At 56.2% G+C, this 18,055-nt stretch overlaps 1 protein-coding gene across 2 annotated transcripts in view; it reads left to right on the forward strand.

Moving 5' to 3' along the window:
• Nucleotides 1–18,055, forward strand: part of LLGL1 (LLGL scribble cell polarity complex component 1) — a 57,205-nt gene that overhangs the window by 34,921 nt on the left and 4,229 nt on the right. For both annotated transcript variants that reach the window (XM_061570043.1, XM_061570044.1), the window contains exons 10-25: nucleotides 1,448–1,605; nucleotides 1,987–2,213; nucleotides 2,843–2,910; nucleotides 3,464–3,617; nucleotides 4,300–4,404; nucleotides 5,602–5,772; nucleotides 6,248–6,369; nucleotides 7,154–7,307; nucleotides 7,564–7,732; nucleotides 9,449–9,565; nucleotides 10,572–10,738; nucleotides 11,997–12,339; nucleotides 12,741–12,870; nucleotides 13,142–13,233; nucleotides 16,183–16,294; nucleotides 17,422–17,504. In XM_061570043.1, the coding sequence (XP_061426027.1) occupies nucleotides 1,448–1,605; nucleotides 1,987–2,213; nucleotides 2,843–2,910; nucleotides 3,464–3,617; nucleotides 4,300–4,404; nucleotides 5,602–5,772; nucleotides 6,248–6,369; nucleotides 7,154–7,307; nucleotides 7,564–7,732; nucleotides 9,449–9,565; nucleotides 10,572–10,738; nucleotides 11,997–12,339; nucleotides 12,741–12,870; nucleotides 13,142–13,233; nucleotides 16,183–16,294; nucleotides 17,422–17,504 (2,372 nt within the window). The remainder of the gene's footprint in view (nucleotides 1–1,447; nucleotides 1,606–1,986; nucleotides 2,214–2,842; nucleotides 2,911–3,463; nucleotides 3,618–4,299; nucleotides 4,405–5,601; nucleotides 5,773–6,247; nucleotides 6,370–7,153; nucleotides 7,308–7,563; nucleotides 7,733–9,448; nucleotides 9,566–10,571; nucleotides 10,739–11,996; nucleotides 12,340–12,740; nucleotides 12,871–13,141; nucleotides 13,234–16,182; nucleotides 16,295–17,421; nucleotides 17,505–18,055) is intronic.

Below are 18,055 nucleotides of genomic sequence, written 5' to 3' on the forward strand. Positions count from 1 at the left end.
AGGGAGGGGGAGGCCCCGGAGTGAGGGGGGGGGGGGCGCGGGGGGCTTCGTGAGGGGGGGCTGGCTGTGGGCTGCTGTCGAGGTGGGGATCTGTAGTTGCCTGCGGCTGTTGTTGGGGATTTCGGGACATTGCCCCGACTCTGGAACAGCAGTGTCCATGTCAGCTGTCCCAGCAACACGGTCGGTCCCCCATGGATAAATAATTCAATGCCCGTAAAACACCAAATGTTGTCGTGCCACGGGGGAAGCTCAGCTTGAAGCTTTTAACCACGTGGTACTTTTTGTTAAATCTCCGAGTGTGGCTGTAAGTGTCCGAGATGCACTGTACGGCAAAGACGAGCGTCAGGGCTTGCCGCGGCAGTGCTGCCTCTGAGGGCTTGGCCGCAATAAGAAGGCCACATTTTCACTACGCTGCGCGGAACAAGAATACAACGGGCTCGTCGTGTCTCGGGCAACGACCCTTGCACACTCGGCCTTTTCTTCTCTGGGGAAACATCGCTTCTGTCCAGAGGCGGCGTCAGTGATGGATGTGGGGAACTTGTTTTGATTCTCCCTGTGTGCACTGTCGTGATGCAGGAGGGGCGCCATGGTGGCTAGGGGAGATGTTATCTCCCTTGCCTGGTACACAGGAGGTCGTGGGTTCGATCCTGACCCTGACGCCTGTTGCATATTTGGAGTTTGCATTTCTCTCTCCCTGTGGTCGCTTGCATTTTTTCTCCGGGTCCTCTGGTTTTGCCCTCCACTTTTAGAATCAACGTGTGCTTAGAGTATTTGGCTGCGATACATTTCTACGTCATCAGTCACTTTGTTGTTGAGCTGTCATTTGTGGCTAGGTCGTTTCTGAAAAAGAGATGCATCGATCAGTGGGTCTTTCCTGGTAAAATACAAAGTAGTTTTTAGTAGTTTTTTAGGTCGGCTCAGCCTTAAATTAGTACCTGCGTCGATGTCTGGGGAGACAAAGGTGGCCAGGCGTGGTGCTGACCACCCACCCCGTCATGTGCCCTGCCGGCTTGAACAAATGCTCGCAAACAGCACTTGTTTCAGAAGTCTGTGATGGCTAAATGGGGGATCTTTGTCTTTGTTCATATATGCTGGAAATAAAAATAAAGTACTTTTTATACTTTTTATTTTACATTTACTTATTTTTAATGACTAGCTCACCTATTCTCTACTTTGCACTCCTATCGTTTTGTGAGTCGTTTATTGTTGTTGTAACTTGCGGACTCGCCGCCCCTACTGGAGGACATCTGCGATGAAGAGCTTCGTAGCTCATCGGATTCCTCCTCCTGCAGTCTCAACTCTGATTCTGATTCAAACCCCGGCAGTCGACGGTGGCAGCTCTGCGCTCTGACCTCGCCACCATGAACACTCGTCCCAAAAGTGCTTGAATGCTCTACGGGAGGGGAGGGGGGTGCGGGTTGAACGGTCGTCTTTGTGTGCGGTGCAGAGAGTCCCTGCTGGTGTTTGGCGGGGGGATGCCGCGCGCCAGCTTTGGGGACCGGCACTGCGTGACGGTGCGCCGCGGCGGGGGGCGCCACGCCGCCTTCGACTTCACGTCGCGAGTCGTCGACTTCTTCACGGTGCACGGCGACGCTGCGGCTGGCGGTGAGGCCGTGGGGGGTGGGGGGTGGGGGGTGGGGGTGGGGGCACGCGGAGAGACCCCCCTCCTCTCCCCTCTACTCGCTCGCTCCCAGAGGGAGGGGGGGGCAGTGTGTTAGCGGGCGTGTTTGTTTTTGTCTTTGTGCCCCTACGGACTGTTAAGAGCAAGTGCTACATGGAGCTGCGGGAGAAGGACCGACGTATATGAGGCTATACGGGGGATCTTTGTCTTTGTGGCGGTGAGCGCGCCGCGCTACGAACCCAGCGACCTGCATTCGACTCCACGTCGTGGCTGGCATCGGCGGCGAACGACTCGGAGCGGGCGGGCGTCGTGGTTTTTCTCCCGGTAGCGATCGTCATCGGCCAATCGCCGTGCTTCTCGTGCAGGTGCCGTCGGTGGCGGTGACGCCACGGCCCTGGTGGTCCTGGTGGAGGAGGAGCTGGTGGTCCTGGACCTGGCGACGGACGGCTGGCCCACCGTGCCGCCCCCGTACCTCTCCCCGCTGCACTCGTCGGCGATCACGTGCTCGTGCCACGTGGCCGCGGTGCCGCTGCGCCTCTGGGAGCGAGTGCGCGCCACGGGGCGTGCGCAGCGCACGCTCGCGCCCAGCGCCGTGAGTTCCTCCTCCTCCTCCCTGTGTCTCTCCACATCGTCTCTGGCCGGGTGTACTGGGTTTGCCACGGTCTCTCTCTGGGTACAGCGATAATTTTCTCGGGCGAGCGGTAAACTTGCTCTAGCGAGAATATCTCGCAATTCTTTAGCCAACCATGCTAATTGGACCTGTGGGGGGAAGGACAAACAAACAAAACACAAAAAGCATTTCTAGAGAAATTAGTTTTTAATTTAGATTTAATTCAGACCTAATAGGGAAGGAAGAGCATTCCAGATGGCCACAGAAGTGCATCTGAAAGCACGCCACGTGGCGGCTGTCTTTGTCCGATGGTTATCCAAAAGTGACTGCGAGGATGACTGGAGTTTGCGTGATGGTTTATGCTTTTTGACGAGATCAGAAAGGTATTGTGGTTCATTTGTGGTAAGAACTTTGTGTGTAATGAGCACGATCTTATACATCCAGTGTTAAGATTGACATAAGCGCTGTAAAATATGATTTATAATTATGTTACGCTTATTAGAGATGTCAGATGCTTGTGATGTTTTTTTATCCACACATTTTCCACCGCCCCTGTGGGGTTCCCACGTGGGTGTCCCCTGTAATAGGGACTAACTCAACCTTGTCTGCAGAGTTGGCCGATCCTGGGAGGGAGGAACCTTCTCCCAGAGCCGAGCGAAAGGAATCTGTTGCTCACAGGGTAAGCCGCCCAGCATGCGACGCTCACCGATGTGAAACACTCGAGCGGTGATTCTCCCCATTCCTTCCTGGTGGTGAAGGGAGGGTATCGACCACTTGTCAGCAGGGTCTAAGTGCGTAGAAGAGCGGTGGTGTAAGCGGTTAGTGCGCTGCGCTACGAACCCATCCTCAAATGAGTACCCGGTGCAGTGTGTAAATGTCGCCACTGGGGAGACAAAGGCGGCCGGGCGTGGTGCTGGCCACCTTACCACCTCATGTGCCTTTTCCGGCCTTCATAGGTGCTCACTAACAGTACTTGCCCCAACTGTCTGTTAATGCTTTTTAGGGGATATTTGTCTTTTTGTGTGTGTGTGCATGCGCGTGTGTGCGTACGCGTACATGCGCATGTGTACACGCCACAACGTGCATGTGCGTACGTGCAGGTGCGCGTGTGTGCGCGTGTGTGTGCGTGTGTGTGAGTGTGTGCATGTGTGCGCGTGCGTGCGCATGTGTATACGCCACAACGTGCGTGTGTGTGTGTGTGTGTGCGTGCGTGCGTGTGTGCGTGTGTGCAGGCACGAGGACGGCACGGTGCGCTTCTGGGACGCGTCGGGCGCTGGGCTCACTCCGCTCTACATCCTGAGCACCGCGCCACTCTTCCAGACGGACGGCGAGCACAGCGAGGGCCTGGGCCCCGCCAGCGACGACGAGTGGCCTCCCTTCGTCAAGGTGGGCCCTGCCGCTTGCGCGCAAAGACAAAGAGCCCTCCGCCCGTATAGCCTTAAGAGGCTGTTGGGGCAAGTGCTGTGAGCAAGCACCTAATGAAGGCCGGCATGGCGAGCGAGGGGGTGGGGTGGACGGCACCATGCCCGGCCACCTTCGTCTCCCCGGCACTGCACCAAGTAATCATTTGAGGCTGAGTGGACCTAGGGGAGGCCCACTACCGGTTCAGATAATAATCGTCAATGGTGTTGACCGTGAGCGGAAATCGAACTTGGGTCGCCTGCTGGACTATCGCTCTCCACACACAGCTGTCCACACAACGTCAAATATTAATTGTCATATCTGCGATGGGAAAACCTGCGATGGGCGAGTTGTTGGTGTATTTTGTCATATTAAATATCATTTTACTTAACTTTGGTCGGCCCTGCTTGCAAAAGAGGCATTGTGCGTCTCGACAGGGCCGTATATCATCTTCTGTTCTTCGAGTATTTGGCTGCCATGAATTACCACGTGATAAGCCACTTTGTTGAGCTATCAATTTGTGGCCAGGTCGCTTCCGAAAAAGGGCATTACCTGGTAAAGTAAAAAAAAGTGTAGGCTATACAAAGGATACCACCACCCCCAGCAACTGTGAACGTCTCCACAGAAAAGCCGCGAATGTTGACCTCCGTGCCGTCCGTGCTGGCAGGTGGGCTGCTTCGACCCCTACAGCGACGACCCTCGCCTGGGGATCCAGAAGATCTCGCTGTGCAAGTTCAGCGGGCGGCTCCTGGTGGCGGGGACGGCCGGCCAGGTTGGTCGCGGACTGGGACTGGGACTAAAATTGAGACTGGGACTGAAACTGGGACTGAGATTGGAACTTGGACTGGGACTGGGGCTGGGACTCCGCGTTTTGTTCAGACTCCTTGGGGCCGTTCCACCGCTGTGAGCGGTTGCCATCGGTTGCTGTGCGAGGGCCTTGGAGGACCCAGGGTGCCGCGGTGGCGAGGTGTTAACTACCTCGCCTGATGCGCAGGGGATCATGGGATCGATCCTGACCCTGACGCCTGCTGTATATTTGGAGTTTGCGTGTCTCTCTCACCGTGGTCACGTGGATTTTACTCCGGGTCCTACGGATTTTCACTCCACATTTCGAATCAACATCACGCATTTAGAGTATTTGGCTGCTATAAATTTCTACTTCGTTGACCTATCATTTGTGGCCAGGTTGCTTCTAAGAAAGCTATAGAGCTCAGTGGGCGTTACTTGGTAAAATAAAATAAAAATAGTTTAGTTTGGCTCATAGCACCTTCAGACCCGTGACGTGAACAAGAAAGACGCCTGTCAGCGTTTGCGGCGTCCGTTTGTTCACCTGCCTAGGGCCATTTACTGCGCGGCCGTGAAGCAGAGCACGAGGGGAGTTCTTAATTTATTATGCGCCTTGGCCATGGAGCTGAACAAAGAATTGGCTATTTGTACAGCAGAAGTGAGTTGAGCTGATGAGGATGGTCGTGCGTGATGAATATGATGATGCGTAGAATAAACAATGATGTCCGCGACAGTGAGTGGTTGATGACGAGTGAGTGTTATGGATGGGTAGGGAAGTTTGGAAGAGGGATGGAGTTAGGGATGGGGAAGGAGAGTCGGGGTAAGCGAGGGAAAGTGAGTGAGTGTCTTAAGGGAAGAAGGAAAGAGACGGTGAGGCTGGTTGACGTTTAGGGGCCGTTCCAGCGTCAGGGGGCCAGAAGCGAGAAAGGGAGGGAATGGTGACAGAGCACAAGGAGGAGGGGCAACGGGGACAGAGACGGCGGGGATTGTAAACTGAGAGGGCGAGAAGGAGCGTGGAATGAGATGAGGGAGGCGAGATTCGTGGACCCCGTGAGCCCACGTCGCACTCGCGGTGGCCCCAGCCCACCCTCCGCTCGCGGTGGCCGCTGGGTAGCGCCGCGGGCGGGGAAGGGAGCGACCGTGACGGGGGAGGGCCGAGCGGCGATCCGCGCTGCGCACGCAGGTGCTCATCATGGAGCTGGGGGACGAGGCGGCCGTGCAGGAGATCGCCGTGGTGACGGTGGACCTGCTCAAGGAGCGCGAGGGCTTCGCCTGGAAGGGCCACGAGCGCCTCGTGGTGCGGCCCGGGCCCCGGGCGCTGCCGGCCGGCTACCGGCCCGGACTCCTGCTGCAGGTGTCCGCTCCTGGGGGGGAGGGGGAACAGTGGTGCCCATGTTGTTTTCCGTTGTCCCGTTCCTTCTACCTACCTCGCCTCGTATGCAGTAGGTCATGGGTTCGATCCTGACCCTGACCGATGCCTGCTGCGTTTCTCTCCTCACTCTCTCCCCGTGGTCGCGTCCTCCGGTTTTTCCTTGCGCTATGTATACACAACACATGTCAAACAGCAGCGCACCTTCAAATGAAAGCAATCAAACTCCGGGCTGGGATAGCAGTCCCACCTTCGCCGTTATTCCTTAGAGGAAAATTATTCCCACTTAGCGCGGATTCCCTTTACACGGAAATGTTCAGGAACGCAACCCCTGCGTTAAACGGTGACTTGCTGTATGTGAAGGACCTTGTGTGTGTGTGTGTTGTCAGTGCTCACGAGCAGCACTTGCCCCAACGGTTAGCATGGCTATACAGGGGACCTTTGTCTGTGCGTGCCGTAGGTGCTGCCACCGGCAGCTGTGACGGCGCTGGTCCTGCACGCCGAGTGGCGCCTCCTGGCCTTTGGCACGAGCCACGGATTCGGCCTCTTCGACTACCAGAAGGCCCACGTGGTGTTCGCGCGGTGGGCCTTCCCTTGTCCCCACTTCACCTCGCCGTGCACGAACCCCTCGGCTTCCCCTCTGCTAAGCGGACCACAAATAATTTTTATTATCCAGGAGATTCTTCGAGTCTCGAGGACTCTTTGTAGTATTTTATTTTTAATGAGGGTTCTGCATTGATTGGCTCGTGGTAGCAAACCCACGCGTTTGAGGATTCCAACAGAGCCGTGGCAGTACTGCCATCTCCTAGCCACTCTATAGCCTCACGGACAGATGAATTTAAGAATCAAATGTTTTCCTTTTATGGATGGATGTAAAACTTTTTTCGCACCGTAACGTAGCCAACCGTGCTAATCAGAGGTTCAGGGGAAAGACGACACACTAAACACAAAAAGTAGTTCTAAAGAAATTTCTAATATCGGAAGAAAGAGCATTCCAGACGACCGCAGAAGCGCACCTGAATGCGCGCGATGCGGTGGCCGTCTTTGTTCGATGGCTAGCGAAGGATGATGGATACACCTCAGCCCTCGCCGTTGAAATGGCCGTAAGATAGCAGCCCAGGGTGGGAGTTTGAGTGAGGCCCAGGTCTCCCCAACAATGAGGACACTCATTACGCTTTCAGATGCACGCCACCTTTGGCCAGCTTAATTGGCCAGTCAGGCCTGACTACGCACTGACCCTGTGCTGTAGTCATACCCAACGAGGCTTCTTACGGCGGGACAGGCGTCGGGCCCTCGTCGAGTGTGACCCCGCGAATTTGACCCCGCGCGGGCTGTGCGACCCCTTGACCCCCCCCCCCCCCCACAGCTGCACGCTGCACCCCAGCGAGACGCTCGCCCTAGAGGGACCGCTGTCGCGTGTGAAGTCTCTGAAGAAGTCGCTGCGCCAGTCCTTCCGACGCATCCGCAAGAGCCGCGTCTCCGGAAAGAAGCGTGCGGATCCCGGCAGCCCGGCCACCAAGGTGCTGCTCCCCCACCACCCCCACGTCACCCACAAAGGCAATGATCCCCCCCCTCCACGTACAGCCTCGACAGACTGTGTGGGCGAGTGCCGGGGAGACGAAGGCAACCGAGCGTGGTGCTGGCCACCCACCCCCTCCTGTGTCACAGTGCCGGCCTTCATAGGTGCTACTCGCAAACAGCACTTGCCCCAACAGTCTGTTAAAGTCTACATGGGGGATCTTTGTCTTTGTGCGTGACCCCCCCGCGGGGGCGCAGGTGCAGGAGGCGAACGCTCGCCTGGCGGAGCAGCAGCAGCAGGAGGAGGCGGCGGCGCGTGACGCTGACGTGGCTCCGGTGCAGCGCCGCGTGGAGCCGCGCTCGCTCGACGACTCCCTCTCTGGCCTCGTGCGCTGCCTCTACTTCGCCGACACCTTCCTGCGCGACGGTGCGACGTTCGGCTGCGCTACGCACCGCTACGTGACGTTATACGTCGCTACACTATGCATCCCTACACTTTGCTACGCACCGCTACGCACCGCTACACTACGCACCGCTACGCTACGCACCGCTACGCTACGCACCGCTACGCTACGCACCGCTACGCTACGCTACGCACCACTACGCTACGCACCGCTACGCTACGCACCGCTACGCTACGCACCGCTACGCTACGCTATGCACCGCTACGCTACGCACCGCTACGCTACGCACCGCTACGCTAAGCTACGCACCGCTACGCTACGCACCGCTACGCTACGCACCGCTACGCTACGTACTGCTACGCTACGCTACGCACCGCTACGCTACGCACCGCTCCGCTACGCACTGCTACGCACCACTACACCCACTACACTACGCACCGCTATGCATCGCTACACCGTTACGCACCGCAACATTTGGCCAGCCGGGAGCGGTCGCCTCCAGACGTCAGCACGGCCATAGCCCCATTGTGCCACCGGTTACATGTGTAGGACTTTGTCTGTATATTCTGGCTCTCTCTGAAAGCCCTTGTAAGCAGCTGCATGTGGAGGCTTGCCCCCTCTTTTCTCTCCGCCTGATGAAGACCGCTTGTGTTGCCATCAAAACCTCGTGGTTTTTTGCTTTTATTTTTTATTTAAATTTATTTTTTATTTTTATTTTCTATCTACGTAACTTTACCGAAAGAACCAAGAATATGAATTCCTGCAGTCACGAAAGTTTTAAGTTAAAATGTAATATGTCTGTTTGGATGTTTAACTTCTGTTACAACGTACATAGCCAACCGTGCTAACAGGAGGAGCGGGGGAAGGAAAACAAATGAAACACAAAAAGCAGTTTCCAAAAAAAATAGTTTTCAATCGCAATGATTTAAAAGTGCATAGCTCCAGTGGCTTCCTAATATCGGAAGGAAGAGCGTTCCAGATGGCCGCAGAAGTGCATCCTAAAGCACGATGCAGTGACCGTCTTTGTTTGATGGCTCGCCAAAAGCCGTGCTGTGAGGATGAGCGGAGTTTGCGTGATGGTTTATGTTCCTTGACGGGATCAGCAGAGTATTGTGCTTCATTTGAGGCGAGAACTTTCTGTGTGACGAGTGCTACCTTAAATTAGTTATCCTATGGTAGTAATCCAATCTAATTTAACCAGTGTATGTGGAACACTTCCTACTTGATGTAGCTTGCAAAACAATGACACAGATTAGTAATGATGACTCTAAGGAGGTGGACTGTTTAATGTACTGGTGCAGGGCTGAGTCTATGACAGCAGTGTTGAGTCTATTGAGTCTCTGGGCATCAGTGTTGAGTCTCTGGGTAGCAGTGTTGAGTCTATAGGGAAGCAGTGTTGAGTCTATGGTGACAGTGCTGAGTCTATGGGTAGCAGTGCTGAGTCTATGGGTAGCAGTGTTGAGTCTATGAGCAGCAGTGTTGAGTCTATGGGCAGTGTAGTTCAATGTACAGGGAAGTTGATTCCAGTGGAGGGGTGCAAGGAGGGAGAAGGACCGAGAACGGATTGGGCACAGGGAGGAGGAGGGCCAGAGAGAAGATTGTTAAGAGAATAATTCTAGACAGGTTATTGACAAAGTGGCTGTCCGCGTGCGTGCACGTATGTATGTCTTTGTGTGGGCTAACAGCACTTGCTCCTACCGTCTGTTAAGGCTATACAGGGGATCTGTGTCTTTGGGCAGGTGTACGGCACGGCCCCACGCTCTGGGTGGGCACCAACGCGGGCACGGTGTTTGCGTACTCGCTGGACGTGCCCAGCCCTGACCGGCGCTCCGAGCTCGCCATCCAAGCGCTGCTGGGTGAGTGGCGCTGCTGGGTGAGTGGCGCTGCTGGGTGAGCGGCGCTGCTGGGTGAGCGGCGCTGCTGGGTGAGCGGCGCTGCTGGGTGAGCGGCGCTGCTGGGTGAGCGGCGCTGCTGGGTGAGCGGCGCTGCTGGGTGAGCGGCGCTGCTGGGTGAGAGGCGCTGCTGGGTGAGCGGCGCTGCTGGGTGAGCGGCGCTGCTGGGTGAGCGGCGCTGCTGGGTGAGCGGCGCTGCTGGGTGAGCGGCGCTGCTGGGTGAGCGGCGCTGCTGGGTGAGCGGCGCTGCTGGGTGAGCGGCGCTGCTGGGTGAGCGGCGCTGCTGGGTGAGCGGCGCTGCTGGGTGAGCGGCGCTGCTGGGTGAGCGGCGCTGCTGGGTGAGCGGCGCTGCTGGGTGAGCGGCGCTGCTGGGTGAGCGGCGCTGCTGGGTGAGCGGCGCGCTCCGGTGCTTCCCGCTCCACATTTAGATCTCGCCACCCACCGTGGTTTGTGCGACTTTCCAAATGAAATGAGATGCACCCAACGCTCGCCCTGCTGTGACCACTCCGGCCCATCTCGCCTGGACTCGTTACGATCAACTAGTTTTTATTTTTCCAGGTAAGGCCCACTGAACGATATAGCTCTTGACCTGGCCATAAATGAAAGCCGAAATAAAAGTGGCTTATCAGCATGTGTAGATGTATAACAGAATCTGGAGAGAGACATACAAACTCCAAATATGCAGGTGTCACAGTCGCAATCAAACCCACGTCCTCCTGCGTACCAGGCAAGGGAGATAACATCTCGCCACACTTAACCCTGACCCACCGTGCATTGCGTCACCATACCCGGCCTCGCCCGTTCTCCCTGCCCGCGAACTGGCGCACACCCCCCGCATCGCCACACCCTGCCCGGCAGAGGCCCCCTCTCCGCTTTGCTCCGTCGCCACGCCCAAGCACCACCTGGACACATCGGCTTCTCCCCCCCCCCCCCCTTGCGCCTCCCTCGCCGCGCCCCACGTCGTGCGCAGCAAAGGAGATCCAGCTGATGCACCGCGCGCCCGTCGTGTCGGTGTGGGCGCTGGACGGGCGTGGGCGTCCGCTGCCCGAGCCGCTGGAGGCGTCGCACGACCTGGCGCGCGCCGCCGAGATGCAGGGCGGCCACTCCCTGCTCATCGCCTCCGAGGAGCAGTTCAAGGTCCCACGGGGGCAGCGTGGGGGACGGCATCGCGGCTGCAGCTTCTCCCCCCGAATGCCGGCGCCGGCCCCGGCAGTAGTGCCGGCGCCGGCCCCGGCAGTAGTGCCGGCGCTGGCCCCGGCTGTAGCGCCGGCACAGCGCCGGCACAGCGCCTGACCCAAGCAGAGATTACAAAAGAGGCCTAAACTAAACTATTTTTTTTATTTAAACCAGGTAAGGCCCGCTGGGCTATGTAGCTCTTATTCATATGCGACCTGGCCACAAATTAAAGCTCAACAAAGTGGCTTATCATTGTCACGTTTAGATTTTTTGCAGCCAAATTCTCTAAATGCGTGACGTTGATTCTAAATGTGGAGGGAAAAACTGGAGGACCCGGAATAAAATCCACGCGACCACGGGGAGATCATGCAAACGCCACATATACAGGCGTTAGGGTCGGGATCGAACCCACTCCCTCCTGCGTACCAGGTGAGGGAGTTAACATCTTTCTGAATATATGAGGCACGTGCAGGTGTATATAATGAGAAATAAAGACAAACATTGAGAAATAAGAGGAGAGGTGCGTTCAAAATAGACATGGGAAACATTAATTGGCTCTTTATGTTGAAAAACGAGAGTACAAGGGCAAGGCAAATATCAAAGCATTATTGGCTTGGGGTGAGCAGTTTTCTTTATGGGACCCTTTTTGCCAGTATCAAAATTATTAAAAAAGAATAGGCAATAATATATTAATTAACTTGCAAAATGTATTAGCTTGTTGTGTTTGTGAGAATCTGAATTGATATTTGACGCATCCCTACCGTTAATTGATCTGCACTTCCCTTGAGCTGCTTGCTGGGTGCCGCTCGCCTGCAGCGCGGTTCGCGAACGCCTCGTGCCGACGCCGACCCACGACCCATGACCCACGACCCACAACCCTCATCCTCCTCGCCGCCGTGGCGCCGCTTTCATTCGTGCCCAGCTCCCGGGTTCGCGTACACGGGGAGGGGGAGCGCGCATTCACCATTCTATAGCCAACGTCTCTGTGCGTGCGCGTTGATCTTCTTTCGCGGCGTACGTAGCCAACCGTGCTAATCGGAGGTGCGGGAACGCCGTGCGGTAGGGGCCCAGATGTAGCCCTCTGGGGTGTTGGAACGCTGTGCCCGCCTTCACCCGTGCCACCACCGCAATGGGGGGGGGGGGGGGGAGGTTCGGCGGTCACCGCGTGGGTCGCGCCAGCGCGGGCTCACCGAGGCGCCGGCCCGACTGTCCCCCGCAGGTGTTCTCGCTGCCCAAGGTGACGGCCAAGACCAAGTTCAAGCTGACGGCGCACGAGGGGGCGCGCGTGCGCAAGGTGGCGCTGTGCGACGCGTGGGGGCCGCCCGGTCCCCAGGGCCCGCACGGCGCGGCGTCGGGAGAGGCCGCCGGAGCGGCCGGAGGGGGGGCGGCGGGGGGTCAGCGGGACGAGTGGCACGGCCGCAGCCTGCTGCTGTGCCTCACCAACCTGGGCGACGTGCACACCGTCTCCGTGCCGGGGCTGCGGCCGCTGTCGCGCCACGCCTGCGTCCGCAAGGAGGACATCTCCGCCGTCTCCTCGTGCCTCTTCACCGCCACGGCTCAGGGTAGGCCCACGGGGCCGCGTCGCTCTGCTGCGCGGGGACCCCGACGCGTTGGCGGGATGTCGTCTACCTTGCCTGGTGCGCGGGAGGTCGTGGGTTCGATCCCGACTCTGATCTGGTGCGATGCGTAAATGTCGCCACTGGTGAGACAAAGGCGGCCGGGCGTGGTGCTGGCCACCCACCACCCCCTCGTGTGCCGTGCCAGCTTTCATAGGTGCTGACTCGCTAACAGCACTTGCCCCAACAGTCTGTTAAGGCTGTATGGGGGATCTTTATCTTGTATGTGCAGTGGCCCTTCGACACTTCACTCGATAGCCTCAAAAGCGCACCCATCCTGGCACGAGCGCCTTGGCGAGTTTGTCGGCGAATGGTGGCATTGTTGCCGTTACTTATGCGTCCTGCAGGCCTCTACCTTCAGTCGCCCTCGGAGTTCCAGTGCTTCTCTGTGCTCGCCTCGCGCTCTGTCGAGCCGCGCTGCCGGGTGGAGGTGGCGCCGTACGAGAAAGACTTCTCCCCCCGTCCACAAGCACCCGGGTAGCGCAGCCTCCCCCACGTAGACCACAGCGACTCCCCAACCCACTACACCCCTACCCCAGCCCCACCCCCACTACACCCCTATCCCTACCCCAGCCCCACTCCCACCACACCCCTATCCCTACCCCAGCCCCACCACACCCCTATCCCTAACCCAGGCCCCACTTACCTATTCTTAAACCCACACTGCCCATGCCATCTCGCAGCACTTTCCCCAATAGGCTCTAAAGCTGATTGGCGTCCCTGGTGTTTGTGTGCACATTGCAATCAGGGTGGTGGATGACAGCCCCGTGACCGTCCCCACGATGGCCAACGGGCAGAGGAAGGAGAGGGAGCGGGCGGACTCGCTGACCGAGGCTCAAGGTGGGCGACGTTCCACCGCACGTCCCCTTGCCGCTTGAGCTACTTTGTGCTTTTTGTGTTCATGAGCTTTGCTTGAACTCTGCTCTTGGCGTGTGTCCTGACTCCGGATCTGGAAATTTCCATTCCTTAATAGCTCCTCGCGAGCAGCACTTGCCCCAGCAGTTTTTGTCAAGACCATGCAGCGTTCCTTTGTCTTTGCGTGGCGATGTGTCCGTGGGTGTCCTGGCAGTGTGATGTGTGTGTGTGTCTTGGCAGTGTGATGTGTGTGTGTCCTGGCAGTGTGGTGTGTGTGTGTGTCTTGGCAGTGTGATGTGTGTGGGTGTCTTGGCAGTGTGATGTGTGTGTGTGTGTCTTGGCAGTGTGTGTGTGTGTGGGTGTCTTGGCAGTGTGATGTGTGTGTGTGTGTCTTGGCAGTGTGATGTGTGTGTGTGGGTGTCTTGGCAGAATGATGTGTGTGTGTGTGTGTCTTGGCAGAGTGATGTGTGTGTGTGTGTGTCTTGGCAGAGTGATGTGTGTGTGGGTGTCTTGGCAGTGTGATGTGTGTGTGTGTGTCTTGGCAGTGTGATGTGTGTGGGTGTCTTGGCAGAGTGATGTGTGTGTGTGTGTCTTGGCAGAGTGATGTTTGTGTGTGTGTCTTGGCAGAGTGATGTGTGTGTGGGTGTCTTGGCAGTGTGATGTGTGTGTGTGTGTCCTGGCAGAGTGATGTGTGTGTGGGTGTCTTGGCAGTGTGATGTGTGTGTGTGTGTCCTGGCAGTATAATGTGTGTGTGTGTGTCTTGGCAGTGTGATGTGTGTGTGGGTGTCTTGGCAGTGTGGTGTGTGTGTGGGTGTCTTGGCGGTGTGATGAGTGTGTGGGTGTCTTGGCGGTGTGATGTGTGTGTGTGTGTCCTGGCAGAGTGATGTGTGTGTGGGTGTCTTGGCAGTGTGATGTGTGTGTGTGTGTGTCCTGGCAGTATAATGTGTGTGTGTGTGTCTTGGCAGTGTGATGTGTGTGTGGGTGTTTTGGCGGTGTGATGAGTGTGTGGGTGTCTTGGCGGTGTGATGTGTGTGTGGGTGTCTTGGCGGTGTGATGAGTGTGTGGGTGTCTTGGCGGTGTGATGTGTGTGTGTGTGTCCTGGCAGAGTGATGTGTGTGTGGGTGTCTTGGCAGTATGATGTGTGTGTGGGTGTCTTGGCGGTGTGATGTGTGTGTGTGTGGGTGTCTTGGCAGAGTGATGTGTGTGTGGGTGTCCCGGCAGATCGCTGCCAACATTCCTTCCCGGCACATCCGAGGCAGTCATTCCCACATATGGCAATAATAATTTCACGTCAGTTGCGCTATAAAACGTTTCCCCCTTCCATAAACGGTTTTTAATATAAACCTCCTTGCACGTTTGTAGCTGACGTGGCTCGGCGTCCCGGCCTTGTGCCCCCCCCCCCCCCCCCCACATGCACTGCTCTCCTACCGCGACGCGTGACGGCCTGTTGTTGTTGTGGGGTTATTATCTTACGTGGATTTATGGAGCAGCAGTGCCTTAATCCAAGGCACTTTACAACAATTGTACTATATGTAAGATGATATTGGTCGAAATAGTAAAGAGTAGGGTTATTAAGAGCGGTGGTGTTATGCTGACAGGAGAACAGGCGGTGAGGTTAAGGAGGGGTTGGGGTAGTGACAGGGGTTGGGGTAGTGATAGGGGTTGGGGTAGTGACAGGGGTTGGGGTAGTGATAGGGGTTGGGGTAGTGATAGGGGTTGGGGTAGTGGCAGGGGTTGGAGTAGTGACAGGGGTAGTGACTGGGGTAGTGGCAGGGGTTGGGGTAGTGATAGTGGTTGGGGTAGTGACAGGGGTAGTGGTAGTGGCAGGGGTTGTGGTAGTGACAGGGGTAGTGACCGGGGTAGTGACAGGGGTTAGGGTAGTGACCGGGGTTGGGGTAGTGACCGGGGTTGGGGTAGTGACAGGGGTTGGGGTAGTGACCGGGGTTGGGGTAGTGACCGGGGTTGGGGTAGTGACCGGGGTAGTGACAGGGGTAGTGACAGGGGTAGTGACCGGGGTAGTGGCAGGGGTTGGGGTAGTGATAGAGGCGTAGTTGCAGCAGGAGGAGTAATGCAGATTCGAGAGGTTTTTTTCCTGTCACATGTTATTGTTTTTTCGCAATTAGAGGCCACCTCATTGTAAACAAGTAAACCCGTAAAAAAAAGTTTTTCACTATAAATCTTTTATATGCGTGGCATCGGGGCGGCTAGAGTCCTCTCGTCCTCTGGCTTGAGATGGCTGCCACCTATGGGTCAGATGATTGTCTGGCAGCATTAAACAATTGGTAATTATTTTTTTTTCCCTAAACAGTGTAAAATTTTGGAAAAATGTTTCACGAAAATGCATTGTCACGCACAACGAGTCTGTGTGCAAAATGTCAGCTCGATTGGATCACGGGAAGTGGGTTAAAAAACGACCAAAAGATTTGCACGGTCCTAAGCAAGCAAGCGAACTTAATATAAAGGATTTTTAAAAGAAAAATGTTTTAACGACTTTATTTTAGCCGGTAAGGGCCACTGAGCTACATAGCTCTTTTTCAGAAGCGACCTGGCCACAATTGATAGCGGTACAAAGTGGCTTATCATCATGTGGAAAGTTGCAGCAGCCAAATATTCTGAACGCACATTGATTCTAAATGTGGAGGAGAAAACCGGAGGTCGCAGAGAAAAATCCACTCGACCACGGGGAGAGTGAGAGATATGCAAACTCCAAATATACAGCAGCAGGCGTCATGGTCGGGATCAAACGCAAGACCTCCTGCATACCAGGCGAGGGAGATAACATCTCACCATCGCGGTGCCCCAATTTGAGGCCCTAAGCTGTAGCTTGCTTAGCTTATGCCTAAATAAGACCCTGGCTCCGTGGCTCCGTGGCTCCGTGGCTCCGTGGCTCCGTCCCTGCTCATGCTCCCCATGACCCCCCCCCGCACACTGCAGGCGTCCTGGAGGAGATCCAACAGACGCTGGCCGAGAGTTTCCTGGAGACGTCGCTGGGCTCCATGGAGCTGACAGCCGACATCACCATGGAGGAGGTCAAGGACTACCTGGCGTGAGTGCCTTGCGTCCCTCCCGACGTCGCTCGGCGTCAAGCGCCGTTCCCCTGGACACAACTGGGCCTTACTCCTTCCCTTGGAAAATGTTCTTGCAGAGGTCATTTTCTCCCTCGCTCTGCTATCAGCATGCTCTGTATGACCCCGTGACCCAGTAGGTCTGGCTCCCAGCAGGGACGTGCTCCACTGGAGCAGGCCGGCTGGGTGTGGTCGTGACGTCATTCTCTTCTCGCCGCCGTTCTCTCCATTCTGGTTCTTTTGGACCCTCACTGCAGTCTGAATTCCATTGATCGTTCAACCCTTCGTTACGCCCGACTACTCTCCAGCTTCCATTCTTATTTTCCATCCTGCTTCTTCCGTCTGCTTGAAAGGGGTCCCTTCCTGTCAAAAACCCCGATTGGGGTTCCTCAAGATGTGTGGCGAGTGTGAATGTGTGTGAGCATGGGTGTGCACTTGGCCTGGCACAAGCATCGTGGTGACGTCACCGCCACTTAGTGGCGAATGGCGGTTGTTGTTGTTGTTGTGTTTTAGTACGGCCTCTGGGGGAGGTTCGTGAAGGATGCTACTACTGGGCAGTTGGAGGCGGTCGCCCTCCAGCAACAACGGAGGGCGGAGGAGCGACGCTCGCAATAATGAGCGGAGAGCCGGGCGACTAAAACGTTGGGAGTGGGAGCACAGTTTTTGCATCTGTCAGTCATCTCCGTCGAAACTATATATCTTTTGTATTTACTAGGTAAGGTCCACTGAGCCATATAGCTCTTTTTCATAAGCAACCTGGCCACGAAAGATTCCTCAGCAAAGTGGCTTATCACGTGGAAATGTATAGCAGCAGCCGGAAACTCTTAAAAACACACTTCGATTCTAAATGTGGAGGGGGAAAAACGGAGGACCCGGAGAAAAATCCACGCTACCACGGAGAGAGAAAGAAAGACGTGCAAACTCCAAATACAGATCAGGCATCATCAGGGTCGGGGATCGAACCCACGACCTCCTGCATACCAGGCGAGGGCGATAACATCTCGCCACCGTGGCGTCCCACAAACAGTGCTCCCCTGACAGCAATCGCCGCGGTAGTTTTTGTTGTTTACGGCTGAGCAGGGCGGTTGTATGTCTCTGCTGCGTGCAGGACGGCGGACGAGGCGGAGAGGAACCTGCGGAGGATCGCCGAGGAGGACGCCGCTGCCTCTGCCACGGCCGTCCGTGGCGCCTGTGAGCCCCGCAATGCCAGCAGCAGTAACAATCGTAACGGCGGCGTTGTGTATCGCGTCGTTCATGCCAAGTGCATCGCGCAACTCTGTACATTAATTGCATATGAGGGCCAAATGCTTGCACAGCTCTGCATGCAGCATGTTAACCTGGTAACAAGATGGCACTCTCCTCACCAATGACACGCTCAACAGCAACAACAATAATAACAACAATCAGAATTTGTATAAAAAGCCTCTTAAAACAATTAGCATCTCAAGATGCTGGGCAGGAACAATTTTTTACGTCAAATAATGCAGACGGAACGACCTTGCGTTGCAGGCCATGCCTGCCGACTGAAGTTCAAGTCTGCGTCTGTGGATTCCGTTACCCTATCAGTCTTCTTGAGGCCGATAAAATCTGTACCACTTCGTGGGAAGTCAATGGCAGCTGCCTCGTGGAGAGCGCACTGGCCCCTGCAATGAGAATGTGGAATTTCCACCGCTGCCTAAGAGCTGCTGGTGGAGTTGAGCGCCGCTCCATACTCATTTGAGCCACGGTGGCAAAATGTTCAC

The sequence above is a fragment of the Lethenteron reissneri genome, chromosome 44, assembly GCF_015708825.2.
Source record: "Lethenteron reissneri isolate LAM-NWPU_2019-01 chromosome 44, ASM1570882v1, whole genome shotgun sequence".
Lineage (NCBI taxonomy): Eukaryota > Metazoa > Chordata > Hyperoartia > Petromyzontiformes > Petromyzontidae > Lethenteron > Lethenteron reissneri.